Here is a 20,848-nt window from a genome sequence, read left to right on the forward strand (position 1 = left end):
AATGTTAAAGGCCCATGTTTAAAGTCACGTAACCATTAAGTAAAGCTGATCAAGCAAGTCTTAAACAAAGGGATGTGTGTTTACCTCAATTTGCATATAAGCTGTAAACAGAGCCCTCAGACAGAGGGGAGAGAAGGAACAGTATGAAATCTCCCCCCCACACACTTGATGTCTCCTTGCTCTCCACATGTGCCAGCAATGCCCCTCTGCCATGTACACTGGTCAAACTGGACAGTCTCTACATAAAAGAATAAATGGACACAAATCAGATGTCAAGAATTATAACATTCATAAACCAGTCGGAGAACACTTCAATCTCTCTGGTCACTTGATTACAGACCTAAACAAAAAGACTAAAAACAGACTCAAACGAGAGACTGCTTAATTGGAATTAATTTGCAAACTGGATACAATTAACTTAGGCTTGAATAGAGACTGGGAGTGGATGTGTCATTACACAAAGTAAAACTATTTCCCCATGTTTATTCCCCCCCCCCCCACTGTTCCTCAGACGTTCCTGTTAACTGCTGGAAATGGTCCACCTTGATTATCACTACGAAAGGTTTTCTCCCCCCGCCCCGCTCTCCTGCTAGTAATAGCTCATCTTAAGTGATCACTCTCCTTACAGTGTGTATGATAACACCCATTTTTTCATGTTCTGTGTGTATATAAATCTCCTCACTGTATTTTCCATTGAATGCATCCGATGAAGTGAGCTGTAGCTCACAAAAGCTTAGGCTCAAATAAATTGGTTAGTCTCTAAGGCGTCACTAGTCCTCCTTTTCTTCTGACTGCAAAGAACGTTATCTAAGGATATGTCTTCATTTGCAATGTTAAAGCGCTGCCATGGTGGCGCTTTAACGTGCCTGTGTTGTCGTGGCACCAGCTGTGTAGTTGCGGCACTCCACCTCCACAAGGGGAATAGCTACCACCGCTGGGAGCTGCTGGTGCACTGTCTACACTGCCACTTTACAGCGCTGAAACTTGCAGCATTAGAATCATAGAATCATAGAATATCAGGGTTGGAAGGGACCCCAGAAGGTCATCTAGTCCAACCCCCTGCTCAAAGCAGGACCAATTCCCAGTTAAATCATCCCAGCCAGGGCTTTGTCAAGCCTGACCTTAAAAACCTCTAAGGAAGGAGATTCTACCACCTCCCTAGGTAACGCATTCCAGTGTTTCACCACCCTCTTAGTGAAAAAGTTTTTCCTAATATCCAATCTAAACCTCCCCCACTGCAACTTGAGACCATTACTCCTCGTTCTGTCATCTGCTACCACTGAGAACAGTCTAGAGCCATCCTCTTTGGAACCCCCTTTCAGGTAGTTGAAAGCAGCTATCAAATCCCCCCTCATTCTTCTCTTCTGCAGGCTAAACAATCCCAGCTCCCTCAGCCTCTCCTCATAACTCATGTGTTCCAGTCCCCTAATCATTTTGTTTTTTCACACCCCTGAGCAAGAAAGTTGCAGCGCTGTAAAGTGGCAGTGTAGGCAAGGCCCAAGGGTCACTCTCAAGGAAATGCATTTCAAAGGGTGATTGAAGTATACACATAAGAGGCAAAACCACTCCAAGTTATCTCTCCCTATCGATCTCTCTTGAACTTAAGAAGACAAAAGAATCCAGCTGTTTGACTTTGGGAAGGATCCTGACCTGAAGACTGGTCAGTAATGTTGTTGGAAGCATATGGTAAGAATTTTACCTTGAACCAAGCCTAGTTTGTAAAAGTTTAGTACAGTATCTTTTTTTCTTATAACCATTTTTGACTTTAATGCTTTAATACTTGTGCTCACTTAAAACCTCTTTCTTTGTAGCTAAATAAACTTTTTTGTTCTTTAATCAAAATTAATCTAGTGTTGTGAACTGTGTGGGTAACTCCAACTAAGGTGGCAAATTGTATATTGTTCCTTTACAGGGACAACAGACCTTTATGATCTGATCTGTCCAGCAGAGGGCAGTACATTTTGGGGGGGGGAATCCAGGACTGGGAGTGTGTTGGGGTTACCCTGCATGTGGTAATCAAGGCTGCTGGTAGTCAGAGCGTGGCTGGTATTTGCTGACAGGCTGCTGGGGTCAGAATTGTTGGCCCAGGACACACAGACACTCAGGGTGTGACCTGCAGGCTGTTTGGCAGGAGCCCAGCTTAGAAGCCACAACAGCAAAGCACTGTGTGACACCCACAGCTGAAGGGCAGGGGTGACACAGCCCCTCGCTGCTCTGGACTGCACCCCAAAATGTCATACAAGGGAAGTGGGGTCGTGCCCCAGCAGCACTGCAGAAACCCAGGCCCCAGTAGGCCGTGGGAGCGTGCACCTGGGAGAGAGTTCCAAGTTCCCATGGCGTTTACCCCACACCCGCCATGCCCCTCAGAGCCAGGCTCCCCCCAGAGTCTGCCAGCCATGGCTGTAAAGCGAGGGCTCAGGCTAGGAGCAGGGGAGGGGCTAGGGTGGGCACTGCACGCTGGGCAGGGAGGTGCCTGGCACGCCTGAGGGGGCACAGCTCCCTCCTGGGCTATGCCTGGCCGGTGCCCTGGGTGGGGGGAGGTGGGGGGTGCCCTGCTCTGCTGGGGATGGGGCCCACCTGCCATAATGCCCGGCTGCCGTGGTTGCCATGGTCCCTGGCGGGGCCGGCCCGGCCCCTGAAGGCAGCTCCGAAGGGCCCTGGGCTCCCGCAGCCCCGCGGTGACTCCTCCGGCCGCCAGGGGCCACTGTCTGCCGGTTGCGGCGGACACTCGGCGCCTACCTGACGCCGTGGCCTCCGGAAGCCCTTCCGGGCTGGCGCGGTACCCTCTTGCTCTCGTCACCAAGGCTGCGGAGGAGTCGTTAGCAGCGCCGCCTGGGCGGAAAGATGGCGGCGGCCATAGAGTGACCGGACGGCGGAGGCGCCAGGGACCCGCTGCGGCCCGGAGAGGTGAGGAGACGCGCGACGCCCGCCAGCGCCCCCGGCTTCCGCCGCCGCACGCCCATCCTGGGGGCCCGCGGCCCCGCAGCGCCCCGGCGTCTGGAAACCGCTACCTCCGTTTGCCGGGGCGCCCAGGGCCCCCTAACCTTGTGAGCCTCCCACCCCCGGGCCCTGACGCTGGGGCCGCCTCCGGGGGAGCCTCCCGCGCCCCCTCTCCTCAGCAGGCATCTCCAGAGCACCTCGCCTCTGGGTTACCCTTGCGGCGCCCTGCACCCCTAGGAGACCCCCTGACAGTACCCCCCCGCGACACGGTCCGGTGTAGGATCGTGCTGCTCCCTGTCCAGTACAGTGGCCTCTGTGTTTCCTTCCCTCCCAGGGAACGATGAAGTGATGGATCATGACACTCCAACCATCAGGCCCCGCAGAATCCAGAACCAGAACGTCATCCACCGTCTGGAGCGCCGAAGGATCAGCTCTGGTAAGGCCGGCACCCACTGGCACCAGGTCCGGGTCTTCCACCAGAATGTCTTCCCCAACTTTACTGTGGTCAACGTTGAGAAGCCACCCTGCTTCCTGCGCAAGTTCTCCCCCGATGGGCGCTACTTCATTGCTTTCTCCTCGGACCAGACCTCCCTGGAGATCTACGAGTATCAGGGCTGCCAGGCAGCAGAGGATCTCCTACAGGGTTATGAGGGCGAGATCTTGGCCAATGGCAATGACCAAAGATCTGTTAACATCCGTGGGCGGCTCTTTGAACGTTTCTTCGTCTTGCTTCATATCACTAATGTGGCCTCCAATGGCGAGCACTTGAACCGCGAGTGCAGTTTGTTCACAGATGACTGTCGCTATGTAATCGTTGGCTCTGCTGCCTACCTGCCTGAGGAACCTCATCCCCCATTTTTTGAGGTTTATCGCAACAGTGAGTCGGTGACCCCTAATCCCAGGTCCCCTTTGGAGGACTATTCTCTGCATATCATAGATCTTCACACAGGTAGACTGTGTGACACAAGGACATTCAAATGTGACAAAGTCATCTTGTCTCACAACCAGGGCCTATACCTGTATAAGAATATCTTGGCTATTCTCTCTGTGCAGCAGCAGACTATTCATGTCTTTCAGGTGACGCCTGAGGGCACATTCATTGATGTACGGACTATAGGTCGCTTCTGCTATGAGGATGATCTCCTGACCCTGTCCGCTGTCTATCCAGAAGTGCAGCGAGACACTCAGACAGGGATGGCAAACCCGTACAAAGAACCCTTCATAAATTCTCTGAAACACAGACTGTTGGTGTACCTGTGGAGGAGGGCAGAGCAGGATGGGAGTGCAATGGCAAAAAGGAGGTTCTTCCAGTACTTTGATCAGCTGAGGCAGCTGCGCATGTGGAAAATGCAGCTGTTGGATGAAAGCCATCTGTTTATTAAATACACCAGTGAAGATGTGGTCACATTGCGGGTGACAGACCCTTCACAGGTAGGGCCTGTCCTCTTTGGGCAGCTTATTGCTTTGTTGAGGTTATTCTCATGCAGATAAATACTGTAAACTACATTTCTGGTCTAAGTGCTGATTTGGGTCTTTGAGTGTTGGGTAGAAATGTTCTGTTAGGACCTACACAGTATATAATTTTGGATCCTGTTGTGAGGGGCCTTGGTGGTATCTTTGATGGGATTCAGTAAGATTCCCCCTCTCTCAATGTCTAAACTTCATAGAAATTAGAAAGAGAGAAGACCAACGTGGTTATCCAATTCCGTCTTCCCGCAAATGCAGGATCGTTTCCTGTACTACACTTATTGGTGCTTTGTCCAGTCTGTTGTTTTTTAGTAGTCAGGATCAGGGACCTATTATGTCTGGCATTGTACAAATGCAGGCTGAAAAATAGTCTCTGTCCTGATGAGCATACAATCTGATTATAAATGTCCCGAGTGACAGTATTTCTACTTCCCTTGGGTGACTATTTCACAGTTCAATGGAAATTTTTCTTAATTTCTTCCAATTATTCCTAATTATATTCAAGTGCTACCCTACGTATTGTGACCTTTTTTCCGTCTTTGGTAAATATACCCTTCAGTTACCTGTTGAGAGTCATCCAGTCATTTCCCCGTCAGATGTCTTACACAAACTATACAAAAAGAAAAGGAGTACTTGTGGCACCTTAGAGACTAACCAATTTATACAAACTATACAATTAGTCCTTTAATTTAGCTTATTATTTCAACCCCTCCATTTTGTTGTTGATCATTTTGTTCCTTTTCCCCACTCTCACCAGTTTCTTTCTGTTGAAGGGTGCCCAGAACTAAATAGTGCTTCAGAGGCAATCATGCCAGAGTAATATAAAGAAAGAACTGTTAATTTCCCTACTCTGTGGTCTGCAGACTCTGCATGTGCCACCCCAAACTGACCTTTTTTTCTTGCCATATTGTACTGCATAGTTGGATCTCTAAGCCATTACTGCTTTCCAGATGCTTCTTTCCTATTAGGTATGTGTGTTTGAGTATTTTTCAGATGTGATGACATTTTTCCAAGCTGAATCTCACTTTCTCTGCTTAAATTCTAATCTCTCAAAGCCTCTTACTATCTTTCTATCCTGGATGGTATTTGCAATTCCCAATTATTCCTGGGAGAATTCTGCACCAAAAAATTAAGAATTCTGCACACAATATTTTAAAATTCTGGAAATGTTATTTGTCAGAATCATGCCAGTTTCAATTATTTTGGTAGTTTATTTCAAAATACCTGTCAGCAAGTATGTCTGTAACAATACAGACAACAAAAAAGATTCAGGAAATGGTTTTTGACAAATAGATTCCCTACTAGGCATAAAGAAAAGGAGTACTTGTGGCATCTTAGAGACTAACCAATTTATTTGAGCATAAGCTTTCGTGATATTAATACAGAACTTTAAGTAATAATTCATTTAAAGTACAATTCAGAAATGTATTTCCTGCACCCCTCCAAAGCAGTGCAAAGGCTTTGGGAAGTTGGGGGTATTGGAGGAGCTGAGGGAGAGGGAAGGAGTCTGGGAGAGAATCTGGAGTGTTGTTGGGTATGGGTGGGGGAAGTATAGAACAAGGTGTTTTTCTGGAGGGGGGGGGCAATTGTTAGGGAGTTTGGGAGCCTCCCCCAGGCAGACCCTGGCTGTCTACTAGCCTTTCCCATTCAATCAGGTACATCTGCCCCTGTCCTTGTGTGTCCCTGCACTCCCACTCCTCGTTCAGCCAGGCATATCTGCAAATGTGCCTGTGTGGTCCTGCACCCCCACTCCCCTCTTTCCCCATGTGTCCCTGCATCCTAACTCAGCTATGCATAGCTGCCCTGTCTCCATGTGTCCCTGCACCCCCCTCTTCCCATTCAGCCAGGTATAGCTGCCCATATCCCCCTGTGGTCCTGCATCACCATTCCCATTCAGCCCCTGGGTCAATGTTGTCCCCCACTAGCTCCTGTACCCAATCTGTCTCCCCTCACTAGCTATTATGAACTCCAGTCTGCGTGACCCCTCACAGCAGCCCCATATGCCCCACTCTCTGTCTCCCCCCCACCCCATTCCATGCCTCCTTACCTGACTCTGCAGGCAGGGTTCTGTGAGGAAGACAGCATTAGCCCCCTCCCTCTCTATGGTTGGCTGCTCCTGCTCATGAGCCAGTTGTCCTCTCTTCTGACAGCACATCAGCCCCTGGTGGGCAAAAGATGTAATTGTAGCGTGACTCCTCACATGACTTCCCTTTGCCTTCCTGTCAGAATCAATTATTTTGCGGGGGGAAAAAAATCTGCGGAGGACATTAATTCTGCACTTGTGTAGAGGTGCAGAATTCCCCCAATTTAGTATCATCTGCTATCTCTAATTAAAATGTTGTTTACTCCCGTTTCCAGGTCGGTAATGAAGTTAAATCAGACCAGCTCTAATGCCTATCTCTGTGGTAGACATCCTTTACCGCTCTGTCCCCACCATAACACATGTTTGTCATTGCCTTTTTTCCTAGAGATCTTCAGTTTTCAATCCATGTGAGATGGTCTGAGACTACTTTAAGTTTTTTAATCTATTTAATTCCTTTCATCTGCTTTTTTTATAATTCTATTAAAAATGTCTGGCAAGAACTCTTTCTAAACTTGCAGTGCTGCTCATTGCTCGCTGTTCTGTTTCCTCCCTGCCCCCCCTTCAATATTTGTCCCATTGTTTTTCAAGGGCTAGAAGTTGGAATGAATGGATGTTAACTGTCCACTTTGAAGATTTCTTTGTGTGTTACTTCTTCCATTGTGCACATACATTAGTCTGCTGTAGATTGTGTGCACTGTTTATTATTGTAAAGTAGTTGAGGATTGAGAGTCTTTTGTAAAAGCAGCATTGAAATATTTGTCTAACAAATACACATAAACAACATGGATATTGCAAAGATATTAAACCTTTGTCCAAGTGGGTTGCAATTTGGGAGGTTTTGGGGCCCACTTTACTGCTCCTGGAGTCTTGAGCTCTGTCAGTGGCCAAAAATATCATAAGCCTTCCTGATTCGGTGAATGCAACCAGTGCTCTTGGATCTGGACTTTGACAGGCATCTGTGACTGGTCACTGCAATGCTCTCTAGAATGCTTCCATTTGAAGACCACTTAGACTTCACAGCTAATGCAGATTGTGGCTGGCTTGAAGCTGCAGAGGCAGGCAGAAGACTACACTAATTCCTCAGGAGGTGAACTTAGCTTCCCCTTTGTTTCTGGGTCCACTTCCAGATATTGACTTTGATCTGTGAAGCTCTGTGTAGGTTCTGGCAGTCTGATCAGCTGAGGCATTCAAGATAACTGGTTAACAGGTTCTAGATTTAAGCACCTGTTGCAAGCTGTTCTGTGTGTAGGGCTCTCAGTTGTGGAAAGTCTTTCCCCTTACTTCTGATTTGAGGGAGCTAGAGCTTATTGACAGTTAGGCCCATCTCATCTCCTAGGGGTTCCATGAGGAGGGGTTGGGTGGATTGGTATTTAGGGTACTGTTTTTTTTGGTGCATTGAGAGGGAAAAATTAAGGTTTTAATTTTTATTAAAACTCACTAAAAGGTTGTTTTTCAAATGTTGTACATGAAGCTTGAGTTTTGATAAACACATTTATGCATCTTAATAAACAAGAAGTGGTACAAAGTAAAGCAAAAATGGTCACGTTTTAGATGTGCCAACCTGGCCACAAGGTCCCTTCTTCATGCTCTGCCACTTCCACTGCTCTTGGATGGTTTCTATGACAGTTGTAGCAGGGTTCTATATTTAGTGAAAATTCTGTTCTTTCCTCTGCACTTGAGCCTAACCTTTCCTTTGTTTGTTTGATTATGCAGTGAGGCCTAAAATTATGATCCAGTTGAATATCTATGGCTGGTTTATTCCCACACACACACACACACTTAGGATCTGAGCTTTAAATTGGCAGTGACATGGACCAGATGATTTAGTAGGTTTTTCCTATCTCAATCATCTGATTAACACCAGCACGAGTAGTGGGAACCTATACTGAAAGTATGGAAGATGAATTCTCAGTTATTCAGATGGGTCGAGATATGCGTTCTATGGAAATACTATGTTTTGCTCAATAGCTATGTGGTTACCTAACTTATGCCAAGTATAGCATAACATCCTACCCAGGAACTACAAGTGGCTTTAAAACATAATTTGAGAAAAGTTTCTCTGGTTTAGCACATTCTATAGACACATAATTACAGTAAATATAGAGATCCCTGTAAAAGAAATATCTTAAGTGTAATTTTGCAATCTTTAAAGTGGTAAATATTTGTACAGGAATGAATCGAGGGTAGTCAAGCCCTTCTCCTTCCCTCTGCACTCCAATCCTATAGCCCAGAAGGACTTTTTTTTTTCCGGAGGTGGTGATTTAGCTAATAGTTCAGGTGATTGGGAGTAATGTGTGGGTATTTGGCAACCACCCGTTTCCCCCATTTTCTGAATAGTCTAAGTACAATGTGTCAGTAACAGCTCCCTTGAGAGAGAAAACTGGATAGCATGGACCAACTTCTCCAAAACCAACACAATTCTTTAACAAGCCATGGGCTTGGTATAGTGATAGTCTAAACTCTGTCCCATTTTGAGAGACCCATCTGAGTTCTTTCCTCATTCTTCTTCTCCCCAGCCCACAAATTATCCTAGAGGGTGAAGTCTTGAGGTGTGTCTGCAGCTGGGCTTTTTTGTAAAATGAGGCCAGTCTTGCATTGTGAGTATAGCAAGGTGGAGTCTATAGGTTGGGAATATGTTCAGAGCTTCCCCAAGCATCTAATATATATGGAAATCCTAAGGTCTGAGTTCATCTGGATTTACAAAGGTGCTACTCTGTTGTTAGAGGTCAAGCATGTGACTGGTATCTGGGTTTGGGACGGGATGGCAAAACTGTGGCTCACAAGCCACATGCAGCTCTTTTACCATTAAAGTGCAGCTCGCACAGCCCACTATGCCCCCTCATTCTTCACCTACCAGACTGGGGGAGGAGAGGAAGCTCAGGACCTCTGCCTTTTTAGTGGGACGGTGCGGTAGGGGCTTCTGTCCAGCGGGGAGGTGGGTCTTGGGGCATCAGCCCTGCAGAGCACACCTGGCAGGGCTCGGGGTTTCAGCAGGAGCTGGGCCGAAGCCCCAACCCTGGCTCCCAGCAGATGTGCTCCGACATTTGAACTTCTGAAGATTGTTGTATGTGGCTCTGAAGGCCAGTAAATTTGGACACCCATGGTTTGAGAGTTAGTGTCTTTAGCGATTGAGTAACCTTATCTAGGGAAAGATTTATTGCAGAAGTACCTGACTCATGTTTTGGATTTACAATGGCACCTGGAAATTCTTGGATAAGAGTGTCAGTATTAAAAAGGAATAGTTATTGTCCTTCAGACTTTCATTTCTATAATGGGTAAAACTTTTGCAGGCAATGTTGGAACACAATGCACTAAAAAATCTCATCTCTGCATGCTGGAAATATTAAGAGGGGGAAAACAGTAAATGCCCCCCAAAAAGCTCTCAGCTCTTCACATACAAGAAAAATAATTTGTTGCCAGCCAGCACCTGGTTTAAAATCACTTCCCCAGCAGGAAAGAAAATTAAATCTGCCACTTTAAAAAGCATTTTATATTTGGTGGAGAGTGAGGAAGAGAAAACAGAAATATTGACGTCCAGTTTGAAATGAAAAATTGAAAGTGCATTTAGTTCCCTTCATAAATACACTGTCGTGAATAGGCTGGATAATCTGGTACCCTCTGAGGTATTTGAATAGCATAATGAATTTGTATAGTGAATGTGAGATTCTCCTACATTGCAGAGTAATCATGGGTAGTCTTTTGTGTGTGTGTTGTGTGTATGCGGGGGGAGGGATTCCCAACTAATATGGACACTGTATTGTCTGTCTGCACTCGGTTGGAAAACCACTAACTCTGCTACTCTCTGCAGCCTTCATTCTTTGTTGTGTACAACATGGTGACCACAGAAGTTATTGCTGTGTTCGAGAACACTTCGGATGAGCTACTGGAACTCTTTGAGAACTTCTGTGATCTCTTCAGGAATGCCACCCTGCACAGCGAGGCTGTCCAATTTCCCTGCTCAGCTTCCAGTAACAACTTTGCCAGACAGATCCAGCGCCGGTGAGCCATTCGGAGCATGCCTTATACCATATGGGTACATGCTCAACACTGCCAGCCAAAGGCCAGTATCAAATAGCGGTGGCAACCTTGAGAAACATAGCTCATTAGTGACTGACCTGGTGTATGAGTCCATTCTGAACATGGCACATCTCACCACAGCCTTATGGTTCTGAAATGTGCTGAAAACTCAAGGCTGAGGCAGGGTACGTCTGGTTCTGTATTCCACATTCACTGTCTTGTTTGGTCTGCCATGTAAATGGTAGACCAAGGCTAGAAAATATACAGTGGACAAGCTAAGCACTCAACCCTAGGGAGAAAGATTTCTGAGGGAAGCATGCTGCCAGCACACCTTGTGCTGTGACTTCCTTTGGGGCTGTTTAAGTGATGCTCTCTGAGTAGTTAGGGCCCAAAACTAGGATTTGTTAAACCAAAAATGTCACCACATTTGGGATTTATTTTGCCAGACAGGTTTCCCCAAATGTAATATGAATAAAACTGTGTGTTTATGGCATTTTCTACAATTTCAGCAAAAAGTATGCTGTTCCTTTTTTTCAGTGGGACCTTCCTTTCCAGTGTGAGAGTAAAACTGACCAGTCTAGTGTCACAGTGAAGGTGGAGGGAGAGATAAAAGTAAATCAGGCTTCTAAAATTCTTGTAAATAGACTAAAGTCATGTGAGTAATGCAGGTGGTGATGTTTCTAAAATGTGGTCCTAGGAATATGTGGTGATGTACCCAAGTGTGCCAGAGCCTTTTGTACTTCCCACAACTTATTAAACTTCAGCAGAACTATATAGTGACCATTGCTGCCATTGCTTATAGGGGAGACTTCTGTTGATTCAAGTTGTTGAATCCCTGCAAGTGAAGGGACTTAGTCGTCTTGTATATTTCCATAACTCCCACTGGAGATTCCGTACTGCTTGTGAGAGACAGAACTTAATGCCAACATATGAAGTGCGGCTCTTGTTTTGTAGCTGAAACCAGAGGCAAAAACCTCTTCAGTCTTCTGCTTGGTGGTAAGAGCATATAACGGAGGTGGTTATAGGGTTGGTATGGTGCTTGTTAGATAAGTAAACACAATAGGCCCTTGCCCTGAGAGTTTACAGTCCAATATAAACTGTTCCTGATAAGTTGCTCTTATACCACTGGTCTCATAAAAAAAGTTGGATCTCACCAGCAGAAATCTCAGATTCTGCTTACTAACTTGTAAAGAAGAAAAACTCCAATCCAGATCAATCTTCTCACAGGAAAGAACTTTTCAGACTGTGCTGAGCTAAACAGCTGCAGGCTTCTTTCTTCAAGGTGGTTCTTCTTCTACAGTTTCTTCCCTTTATGCAATCAAAACATAATGGCTGGGGAGAGATGGATTCCCAAGTCCTCCTTTAACCTCAGGAATTCAACTGTTATAGCACACCCTTCAGGCTTCACTTACAATGTTTACAATCTTTGCAATAAAACCTGGATTGATTGATAAGCTGCTAATCCATCTTTCCCCGTTTCTGATCTGTACATTTCCAGTACTGCTGGGCAGCTGTAGCCAGACCTTGTGGAATGACAAGTTCCTATCCACTTGTCAGTCCGTAGTTCCAAAACAGAATAGAATACTGGTAAAAGGTTACCAGAATTGAGACTGATGGTGTACTGGATGAAATACAACTTCTGAATTTAGTAGTACTAGTTTTTAAACTGCTGCAGTTTTGATTTTTATCTCTGTCCTTTTCAAACACTAATGTATCTACATTGTGCCATTTACCTGTGTGCTTTGCAAATAAAATCTGTCCCTTTGTGTGCTCCAGGTTTAAGGACACTATTGTGAATGCAAAGTATGGAGGGCACACAGAGGCTGTGCGGAGGCTGCTGGGTCAGCTCCCAATCAGCGCTCAGTCCTACAGTGGCAGTCCTTACCTTGACCTCTCCCTCTTCAGTTATGATGACAAGTGGGTGTCAGTCATGGAACGGCCAAAGACATGTGGAGATCACCCCATCAGGTATGAAGAAGAGTCAGAAAATTGCATATGGCTAGGACTGAATGTGTGTTTCTCAGAAATGTACATGTGTCTCAGACTGAAGTGTATATATAGGGCTGTTTGCCTTTTCCCCTCCTCTGTCCCATTCCAGCAAAGTCCTTGTGTAAATTATTCCAGAGAGACCAGTAAATTAGGAAGCTCTGTCTTTTCTCTCCTATGGACTGTGCCTATTTTACATACACACATTTACATTCGGCTCTTTCAAAATTGGAGTTGAGGCGCATTGGCCATGTTGAAAGGCAGAAATGGGTAGCGAAACTTGAACAGCCTTTTATATGAACATTAAATTCCTCCTCTTCCCAGACTCCAGCCTTCTGCTATATGACAGCCAACATGCTATGGTTGCAATGTATGAGTTTGCTTTGCCACGTCAAGAAAATGCTCATTTTGGGAGGTGGGGCTGGCAAGCACTTATACAGGTCTGATTTGTTTAAATATCTTTATATGTTATCCATAACATTCACAGCAGGGTTTGACTGTCTTCATACTCCATTGTCTGTAATGCACACTGAGAAACTTAGAAACCAATGTCATCTTTCACTATGAACTTTATTCCTCTTCATTTAACAAACACTGGAGTCCGTGGTCCCCTTTTCCCTATCGTCCCTTGTGTTTCTCATTAATTGGAAACCTATAATGCACAAGAAACTTGCTTGCACAGCAGAAGCTTTGGTCAGACCTAAGGGCGATTCTTCTTATTTCTGTCTGTGCCTTATTAACAGGACTGTGCCTAACCTTGAAAGTAGGGAGGTTTGCAATGCTCCTTGCAGACTAACAGGTGGAGCTTGCACATTTCTATCTTGGGCATGCACAAATTGTTTCTGTCTATTGGCCACAGCAATGGATTTCAAGAATAGCTGTTTGGATTCTGGCACTTCCCCCACCAGATTCAAAACGTCTTAAGGAAGATCATACTTTGGGCCTAAATGTGCTGAGTGTCCCAAGGCAGAAAACTGCACAGCTCTTAGTGCTTGAAGAGCAAAATAAATCCTACATTTTGTGAACAAAGAGAGAGATTGAAGAGTTGATCCTGTGCTCTGTGACTGCCCTGAGGTTGGTGTCTTGTTCTGCCCAGAGAGATGGGAAACAGGTCGCAACCACCAACTTTATTGCTGTCCACAGTATTCCCTCCTGCACCATGCACATGACACCTGCCTAAGATTTGGGAACTTTTGACCATTCATACACACAATCCCCAAATCATAGCTATTTAATTGATTTCTCGTGTATGGTTTGGTTTGATCTCAAACTCTGTGCAGTCTGCAGAGAAATATCTGCTTCTTTTCCTGTCACTGTACTTGATGTTCAGAGATCTCACTGGGTGGTGTTTGTCCGCATCTGCCAACATTTGTGCCACTTCTACAGACAAAAGGGAGTAGGACTGCAGACATTTGCTATGGTCACGTCTTCTGTAATAAACAAAGCAAACAACCACCTTCCCTCTCTCCCCTGAGTAGACGTGTAGCTTTGCGCTTTAGAAGATCAGGTTATAAAATGCCAGAGTCAATCAGGACTTGAATTGGGGTTTGGAGCTGTGGGGGGGCTCCTGCTTCCCAGCTGCCTGCTTATAGTATGTAGGGCAATTCAATAGCAGAAGTAACCCTTAACCCTTGAACAGCTGGAAAAGTGCTGCCGTGTTTCTCTCACACAAGACAGTGATTAATAAAATACAACAGCGGCCCATCATGCAGAAATCGGTTTTGAAATAAAGACGCATTAGCTTATTTTCCTTTACTGGTAATGTAGGATTTATAGTGACAGTTCCATGCACCTGGCTTTGGCACAGAGCCCATCAGCAGCCCAAGATACACTCAATCTATATTTTATTTTCTTCTACGCCATACATGGTTTGAGGTCCCATAGTTGTGTCCTGCACCGACTCGGCACCCACTCATGCTGCCTTTAGCTTACCTCCTCCTCACTCTTGTTTTTACTGTCTCTCTTCCCCTGGAAGGCTGCAGCAGCCCTCTCTCAGCTGCTGGAGTGGTTAACATCCTGCTTCCTGGCCTCTTTGCTGATGGAATGCCTTCAGGGCCTTTTCCCCAATATCTGTTTACAAGAGGCTTGGCAGCAAACTCACAGCAGGGAACTACAAAGCTTGTGGGGGAGATGCATGGGCTGCCAAATCCTTAACACAGCAACTTCTGTGTTAGGGGGTTAAATCTTGTAAATCTAAAGGGTTAATAAGGAGCCTACAGAAATGGTCTGCAGGTAAATTTACCATTTTTGTACAATTTGAAAAGCCTGGTCTTGTTGTTTTTATTGACGCAAGGTCTTATATTTCAGTGCCTAGTTTATCCACAGAGTGAGAGTCCATGGAAATGGCCTCTGATTGCAGAGCACTATACCAAACTGAGCACATCTTTGAGATTACCTGAGATTACAGGGAGCTCATCTTGAGTGTGTTTAAATTACATTGAATTGTGAAAAGAGGAGCAGCGCATAGGCCCTGTTTTAGTTAGAAACCAACCCCCCACATGCCTAGTTCTGTGTAGGAGGGAGCTTTTTAGAAAGTCAACTACTTCTAGATGATCATAATGGTCCCTTCTGACCTTAGTATCTATGAATCTAAGATTGTAACTCTTTTGCTTCGTTCTTGTGTGTAATCGGCATGCCAGCTGGTTGGCATTCTTATTCAGGTGAGGAGGGAGAATGGCGCACTAGAAAAATGCAAGGAATTTAGCAATTCCTTAAGTGCATTATCAAAACCTGGAGGGTGTCTGATATTGAAAGAATCTGTCTGGAGCCATTGCTGCCAGCCTAAGAGCTGTGAGTGCATCAGGCTAGCAGGTGGTGTTGGGAAGAATGTGCTCTGATACAAAAGCAATTTTGAGCTGAAACCAGAGGCAAATGCAAACAACCAAAAGCTACAAGGCAGGAAGGAAATGGAAACCGATAGGGACAGAATGACCAGCACGAGTCTGTGCTCAGAAAAAGGTCCTAGTAGTTGAGCCAACTTCAGGGCCAGTGCTGATGGATTTGCGTAATAACAGGAGGCCATTTGGTTTCCAAATTATCAGAAGAACCCACTGAAGTATTGGGTGGAAGGTGAAGTTGCTGAGATCATTGTGTTCTGCTAGAGATGTAGGGGGGTGCAGCTTGAAACAGCATAACTCTTGGACATGGAGAGGAGTTCCTCCACAACACAGGAAAGATCAAACAAACAAAGGAGGGCTAGGCAGAACTCCCTTTAGAGGCAGCCAACACTGCTCTGCTTATGGGCCAGAAAGTCAGTGGAGAGCAATGTCCACTTCTTACCTGAGCCACATTGCAGAGCACTTCAGGTTTGTGGAGCAAGGGTCCTATCTGAGTCTCAGAGCTGGATCTCTGCATGGTAGTACATTGGGTGATTTCTTTCCCTTTCCAGATCACCCAGACTTGCTGTGATCACTGCATTTGGCCATTAAGTGACTTCCTCCTAGGCTCTTACATTGACAGTTTTCACTGAAAATCTGCAAGTGACTGTGAAGTCTGGCTGTAAAGTAGTTTAAGGAACCCTAGAGCAAGTCAAGTCCAGTAGCTCTCATACATCTTCTGAATGGGGATACAGTGAGGGGACATGATGTGCGAGTAGCCAAGTCACGTAGCAGCAATGTGGTGTTGTGAAGTCTTTTTGGTAGAACAGGAGAGAACATTCTCACAGTTCTCACAGTTGGAGAGCGAAGGCTGTTTAAAATTTATGGGTCTGTTTTCTCATTTGCTCATGTGTAACTCCTATTATGACTATGGGAGATGTTTGGCTTAATGGCCAAATGCAGTGATCACAACAAGTCTGGGTGATCTGGAAAGGGAAAGAAATCATCCAATATACTACCATGCAGAGATCCACCTCTGAGACTCAGATAGGACCCTTGCTCCACAAACCTGAAGTGCTCTGCAATGTGGCTCAGGTAAGAAGTGGACATTGCTCATTTGCTCATGTGTAACTCCCATTATGACTATGGGAGATGTTACAGTGGGATGGTAGGGAGCCAGTATGTATTTTATTAGGGATAAACCCTTTTATTCTAACTGTGGATCCCGAAATCGGAGGCCGCAAGAGTGAAATACAGCTTTTTGCAAGAGGCTTCTCTCATTTATGGCAATAAAATGAGTTAAAAAGTTAGAGATTAAAAACTTCTACCCAGGAAGGGACTTTCCCTACATGACCTTCCATCATTTGTATTGCTTAGTCAATGCTACGTATTGGCCAGGGTAGGCTGAGTCTGTCGCACCATCTTGCCAGCATGCCTTTGGGTAAATACCAGGGATGGAATAATGAGCAGTCATCAGTGGCACCTGTCCCTTTTCATGCAGAGTTCAAGATGGCAAAACCAGTGAGCAGGAATAGACATAATAAGCATTCTCTGTTTCTCTTCCTTACAGATTTTATGCCAGGGATTCTGGCCTCCTGAAGTTTGAAATCCAAGCAGGACTCTTGGGCCGACCCATCAATCACACAGTACGACGCTTGGTTGCATTCACCTTTCACCCCTTTGAGCCCTTTGCTATCTCGGTGCAGCGGACTAATGCAGAGTATGTTGTTAATTTCCACATGAGGCACAGCTGCACATAGTACAATACTGGGCTGGGACAGCTGTTGCCATCATGGACACACCAAAACGGGACACTCATGCCTTCTAGGAAACCAAACCATTGCTCACCTAAGGAACCTGACGTGGAAGCCCTAACCAACCAGCATTGTTCCCCAGCATCTGCAGCTGGCACTCGCAAGCCATTGAAAGAGAATCCCATTATGCTTCTGAAGAAGCCATCTTGATCGGAGATTAGTCTTGTGACCATTTCTTTCTATAGATACCATCCAGTTCATATTGCCAAAGCCCCTTGTTGCATTAAATCCTGTCTTTTCCCATAACTATTGGTGAACAAAATGTAGCTGAGAAACCTTGCCTGTTTCCCCAAGAAGTGTTGTTTTTTCTCTCGCTTTGTCTGCTTTGTGATAGCAAAGGCAGAGTTCTCCAAGACTCCTTCTGTACCAGTGCCCTTCCATCTAGTCAAGACAAGTAGTCCATCTTACAGAGCGAGAATAGAAGCCATGGTGGTGGGTTTTTTTTTAAAAATTTGTACCTTCACTGTTATGAGGAAATGAAACTAGCTCTTGTGATTCACACAGTGCACTCAAGCCATATCAATATGCAGGGTATTAGGGGAGAAAGGTCTCTGTTAGTGGGGAGGTCTAGTAGTTAGAGCAGGTCACTGGAAGCAGGGGAGATGATTTCTGTTCCTGACTCTTATGCAAGTCACTTAATCTTTGTGCCTTAGTTTCCAACCGTAAAATGAGGATGTGACTGAGCCACCTTCTGTAAAGAACTTTGAGCCCCTCAGATGAAAGGTGGCAAAGGGAGGGAAACCAGAACAGCTGACTGTATGCCTAATGTGTGAGCTGGTGGGTAGCTAGCAGCAGGAATGCACGAGAGAGGCTTGGAACTTGAGAGCAGCTTTCTCTTTGGTGCCTCAGTTAGGGAAAAGCACTGCATGGACCAGGAATGTATCCCCAGGGATGTGTCGTCCTCTTCCCTCACCCTGTTTCTGCTGACAGGATGGGAAAGAGCCAGCCCCAGTCTTTGGTGCATGCCAGGTACGTAAATGTGGAGAATGTCTGACTTGTGGCATCCTTGTCTTTCCCATGACTACTATGTGATGCCTCAAACTGTAAGGTTATAGTCACCAGGGATAACGGAGTTAGACCTGAGAGAGCTGATTCCATAGTGTCTGCATCTGTTTGGCACTAGAATGTTGCTGTACTTGCCTTTCCCCTGCAGTTAGAAGACAGCTAGGCTGGATTTTGCACTGGGAGAAGGGGAGACTTGGATTCATGTGTATTGCTGGGAGCTTGTAGCCGAAGGTTTGACTTTGCTGACTTAATGCTGCCTGTCCTCTCCTGCTTTACACCCTATTCTCTGTGAGAACTGGGGGTTAGGTGGTAAGGGGTGCCAATGGGTGACTCCCTGGGATTGAAGCACATCTTGCTGGTGTGTTGCTGTATACTTGAAGCAAGATTGACTTCTACGTTGTCTGAGATGTCTGCAAAATGAGCTGCTGGACTTGAATCCAGAAGAAGTGCACCTAAATGCCTCTGGGTCTAAGCTAGTGCAGGCTTATAAAAATGCTGGCCCTGCCACATGGGCTTTCTCAAAACGTGTGCATACCAAAAATGTGCATGTTGCTAGGGAATGTTGTCATCTTAGGCAAACACGGGGCTGGTGAAAGGTGCTGGATTGACACTGGAGACTGCTGTTCTCTGATGCACATGATGGGCTGTGACAGGGCACTGTCCTTGAGGGCGCCCCCCTCGAAGGAAAGCCCTTCAGACTAAAAGCCCATTCATATCTGCTGAAGGTACCAAAAAGGGGGCTAGTTTTGGTTAACGTTGTGGCCACTTGTCTGCTCAGAAAGTCCCGAGGTCACAAGCTCATCTCACATATCACTGAATAGCCATCAGATAATCTTATTTTTGTCACTATTGACCTGGGCAAGGTTTGGATACCTCACCTAGATGTGACAGGCTCCACATCCCACACCAGATTCTTTGAGCCATCCTGTCCTTTGGATGTTTACAGCCCTCAGTGTAGTTCTTTTGCTCTATCTTCCTTTCTTCTCTCCTCCCAAACATAACCCCATCTCAACACTATAACGCAGTTTTTGTATAAGGATCTCAAAGCACTCTTACAAAAGTATTGCTGCCATTTTGCAGATGGTGAAATTGAGACTCAGATGAAATAATTCATATGACCTTGTGTAAACTGAGTATCGAATTGACTTCCAGTTGTAACCAGTAGTCCATCCGCATCTGTGCAGGATTGCTAAGGGCTTTCAAAGCCGGGCTATGGAAAATGTAGTCCTAGGGCAAGAATACATATTTCTTTGTCTTCTTTCCCAGGGTATTTGAGTTGATGGGAAGTTTCTCGGGGCTGCAACAAATGACTCCAGGTTGGGAGGCCGCTTGCTGGGGGAGGTGTCAGGACATGCATGCAGTAGTGCCTCATTCCTCTCCAGCCCAGAACACTATTTCATGGTTTTAGAATCTTTCACCTACAATCTGTTTCTCAAATTCTTTCTATTAAAGCTCTGAGCAGGGAGTCTTCGCATATTGTCTCCTGCTTGATAAAACGCACTGTATCTGATAGATAACTGAGTTATCTGCTTCCTCTCTCACCAAAACTTCACTCTTCATTACCCTTTTCCATTGTTAATGTATCTTTCTGTCTTTCCCAAAAGTTCTCAGCAGTTCCCATTAACTCCTTAATGCCACAAGCTAGCATTCCTTCACCCTGGAGCTCCAGATGGGGTAGAGCCGTGCTTCAAAATATCTCCGCTTTCTGTTGATACCGTTTCCTTTAAGTGATATAAGTAACAACCATATTCACAGCTCTGCCACTAAATTGTGTGATCTCAGGCGAGTCACTTCCCCTCCCTCTGCCTCAGTTTCCTTATCTGTAAAAGGAGATGATGTGGACTCACTTTTGTAAAGCACTTTCAGTTCTGTGGATGAAAAGTATCAGGTAAGTGCTAAATATTGCTTTAATGTGTTTCTGAAGGCACAGATTGATGGTTGTGAGGAGTATGAATGCCTTGGTGCAGCACTGTAGATTCTATGGCTGGGGCTGCTACATTTTGTATCTAGTGAAGGATTTAGGTTACCACAGGAGTGTGTTGAAAGAAAAGCCTGTCTCATTCTCATGCTTGAAATTTTGATTCTTTTATTTAAGAAACAAGAAGTGCGGGTGTAGGGGTGGGACATATATTTTCTATCTAATATTTTTACTAGGTTAGGATGAAAACTTGTTAGCAACACAAGATAAATACCAGAATAAAGAAGAACTTGTTTCATGAGTCTGACTTGTATCCTCTTTCCAAGATCTCCTACCAGATATCAGTGGTAACTTAAATCCTTTCATTAAGAAAAAACAGGGTGCATTTGTCTTGAGGAGTCATGACCTATATGTGTAGGAGGGTCTGCATAAGTCTAGGATATTAATTCATTGTGCTGAAGTTTCCCCTTAGAGCTGTTAAGATGTCCATACAAATGAGTCTGTAGGAGCAATGGTGTGAGCTAATGACAAAGGTGGGACGCACTTCTCTCTTCCACTTTGGTGTTCAAGTTGCCAGCCCAACTTGTGAACATAGACTTTTTCCTTCTGCCTGTTCCTAAGGCCTCATCCTATGGCTATTTTATCTCCTTTCCCCGAGACATTAACACAGGGGCGGTCAAACTTTTTGGTCTGAGGGCTGCGTTGGGTTTCGGAAATTATATGGACGGCCAATTAGAGGAGGCTGTGCCTCCCCAAACAGCCAGGCATGGCCTGGCCCCCGCCCCGTGCTTCTTGCCCCCTG

General features: G+C 45.5%; 2 protein-coding genes across 6 annotated transcripts in view; one reads left to right on the forward strand and one right to left on the reverse strand.

Moving 5' to 3' along the window:
* LOC140895043 (interferon-stimulated gene 20 kDa protein) overlaps window positions 1–2,732 on the reverse strand; it is an 88,955-nt gene extending 86,223 nt beyond the window's left edge. For all 5 annotated transcript variants that reach the window (XR_013636442.1, XR_012154051.1, XR_012154050.1 and 2 more), the window contains exons 1-2: window positions 2,578–2,732; window positions 85–238 (exon numbers count right to left, since the gene is read on the reverse strand). The gene's annotated coding sequence lies outside the window, so the exon portion shown is untranslated. The remainder of the gene's footprint in view (window positions 1–84; window positions 239–2,577) is intronic.
* On the forward strand, window positions 2,730–17,402 carry DET1 (DET1 partner of COP1 E3 ubiquitin ligase). Its single transcript, XM_073304166.2, has 5 exons — window positions 2,730–2,907; window positions 3,275–4,371; window positions 10,299–10,489; window positions 12,284–12,475; window positions 16,880–17,402. Exons 2-5 carry the CDS (start codon window positions 3,289–3,291, stop codon window positions 17,067–17,069), a joined length of 1,656 nt encoding a protein of 551 aa, XP_073160267.1. The 5' UTR covers window positions 2,730–2,907; window positions 3,275–3,288; the 3' UTR covers window positions 17,070–17,402.
* The last annotated feature ends 3,446 nt before the right edge of the window (window positions 17,403–20,848 follow it).

Source organism: Lepidochelys kempii, chromosome 10 (genome assembly GCF_965140285.1).
Source record: "Lepidochelys kempii isolate rLepKem1 chromosome 10, rLepKem1.hap1, whole genome shotgun sequence".
Classification (NCBI taxonomy): domain Eukaryota; kingdom Metazoa; phylum Chordata; order Testudines; family Cheloniidae; genus Lepidochelys; species Lepidochelys kempii.

Excerpts from the sequence above, each read along its gene's own strand:
- DET1 (XM_073304166.2), top strand. The coding sequence starts at position 3,289 with ATGGATCATGACACTCCAACCATCAGGCCCCGCAGAATCCAGAACCAG. Across the intron at positions 4,372-10,298 it reads GGGTGACAGACCCTTCACAG|CCTTCATTCTTTGTTGTGTA; the intron begins GTAGGGCCTGTC and ends TACTCTCTGCAG. Across the intron at positions 10,490-12,283 it reads GCCAGACAGATCCAGCGCCG|GTTTAAGGACACTATTGTGA; the intron begins GTGAGCCATTCG and ends TGTGTGCTCCAG.